The sequence below is a fragment of the Bison bison genome, unplaced genomic scaffold (genome assembly GCF_000754665.1).
Source record: "Bison bison bison isolate TAMUID 2011002044 unplaced genomic scaffold, Bison_UMD1.0 scf7180017864503, whole genome shotgun sequence".
Taxonomy (NCBI): domain Eukaryota; kingdom Metazoa; phylum Chordata; class Mammalia; order Artiodactyla; family Bovidae; genus Bison; species Bison bison.
The window spans coordinates 1,063,490-1,065,562 of NW_011495061.1; the positions used below are offsets into that span (position 1 = coordinate 1,063,490).

The 2,073-nt window shown below is 61.7% G+C and overlaps 1 protein-coding gene across 1 annotated transcript in view; it reads left to right on the plus strand.

The window, feature by feature from the left end:
* Positions 1 to 2,073, plus strand: part of PTPRN2 (protein tyrosine phosphatase, receptor type, N polypeptide 2) — a 373,453-nt gene that overhangs the window by 5,575 nt on the left and 365,805 nt on the right. The window contains 4 exon segments of the mRNA XM_010829352.1: positions 257 to 388; positions 445 to 485; positions 1,561 to 1,707; positions 1,709 to 1,911. Coding sequence (XP_010827654.1) covers positions 257 to 388; positions 445 to 485; positions 1,561 to 1,707; positions 1,709 to 1,911 — 523 coding nt within the window.

Sequence of the window (2,073 nt, forward strand, 5' to 3'; positions counted from 1 at the left end):
TGGTGCAGGAGAGGATGCCCGTCGCTGTCTGGAGGAGGTGGTCTCGGGCGACGGTCCCTGTGCTGGGCTGGGGGGTCTCGAGGGCGGCCGCCCGGAGGAGCCACGCACCAGCTGCTGCTGTGTCTTTGGAGAAACGGCCACCGCAGAGAAGTAACGCGGCTGAAGGCGCCTCCAGCTGACGCGGCTGGGCCCGCACTCTGTCTCCCTCCTGTGACTGCTCTCTGCCCCACCCGGCTGCTCTCCCCACTCCGAGCAGATGTGAAGGAGCACCGTGACTCCCTGGCTCTTGTGTCCCGGCCCCTCAGCCGCCACCCCTGTGCCATGGCGCTTACGGAGGGCGCGCCGTCCCTGGTCTGTCGGGGGCATCGGCGGTGGTCCTCACACCGCAGCAGGACCCTGGCGTCCACCCCGGTGTGCAGTGACCTTGTGCTGTGTCTTCCACAGAGAGCAGACTGCGAGACGGCGACGAGGGACTCTACCGGGAGGTGAGGCCCGCCCGGGAGCTCGGGCCCCGTGCAGCTCGAGCTGCGTCGCCTGCGGTTCAGGAACATGGGGGAAATATGAGAACTCTTTTAGGAAAAAGATAGAAAAACCCTCATAATCTCAAAATTGAGAGAAATCGTGAAGAGTACACACGAACTTGTATGTATTTTAATATATGCTGTTGTCTGTTTTCAGATGAGATGCTAATATATATCCATTGTAGGAGTATGGGAAAGGGTCAATACAGGCAGCATGTTAATTCCCTTAGAACTTCCCACCCAGGGAGACGGGGGTGACGTCATGCGACAGCACCCCACGCCCGCCTTGTCGTCAAGGCCGCCCTGCGTGTGCCGGTCACCGGGGTCCCTTTAATGGACATTAGCAGCCTCTGGATCCTTCAGACCTGTGCTGTCCACATGGCAGCCACCAGGCACGTGGGGCTGCGTGGACTCGAATCCACTAAAATTAAGTAAATAGAAACTCAGTTCCCCAGCAGGGCAGCTCCTGGTAGACGGGGGGTTGGGGGTGGCTTCCATCGTGTCCAGGTTTCCACAGCAGCGCTGGTCAGGACGGTCTGGAAAAGGCTGGACGTGGATGACACCTATGCACCATGGGGCCTGTTCTCCTGCTGAAGAGCCTTTGCTGGCCTGTCGTCGTCTTACGGACGCAGGAAATCTGTTCATAGCCAAGGGCAGTGCTGTGGCTCTAGACGCTCTGTTCTGTGGGTTGGAAAGAAGACCGTCTGGGTAGCGCTTCTCCACAGGTTGTGTTAGCGGATCCTAGCTCAGTGCCTGAGCATGAGTGGGGAAGAAAACACCCACGATTGTTCTAAATGTCCATCAGAAACACACCGTGGAGGGAGGTGTGGGGTCTGGGGACACGGTTCCTAATTCCAGTCACAGGGGACTAGGCCAGCAGAGCTCGGGGTCTCCAGACGAGATGCACACGGCCAGACCCTAATTCTGCCCCCTGTGGCCCTCAGGCCCACATACACGGCACCCCATCCCCTGAGCATCCAGGACAGACGGTCTCTCTGCCGCTCAGGGCATGTTCCCATGCTGGTTTCCTTTCCACCAGGTGAACCGTCTGGGTGTCCAACTGGGGGACCTCCTGCAGGGCCCTGGGTCTCCGTTCCTGCCTGCAGCCCCCCATCTCACAGAGCCCTTCAAGACGGAGAGCAAGAAGGGGGATGACGCCGAGGCCTCCCTGTCTTCGGAGGAGGAGCGACGCGGGCGTGGAGAACGTGCGGAGCCAGACCTACTCCAAGGAGCTGCTGCAGAGGCCGCCGCAGGCGAGGCCCGGGCCGGGCACGGCCCCGCAGGAGGCCCTGCACCTCGGGGCCGGCGCACAGGTACCCCCCGGCCCAGGCCTGCGGCTGCAAGTCCAGCCCCCCGAGGAGGAGTATGGCTACATCGTGATGGAAAATGAGTGAGTGGGCGGTTCCATCTCTCGTGGGCGTGATCTGGCGCTGCGGGCCCGGGGCATGCCCTCGCTTTTCCGTGCTCACTTGGAGGCGGCCCCGCTCCTGCAGTGTGGGATGACGGTTGGCAGTCAGTCTGTCCCCTGGGTCCGTGTTCTGGGCGGGGACCC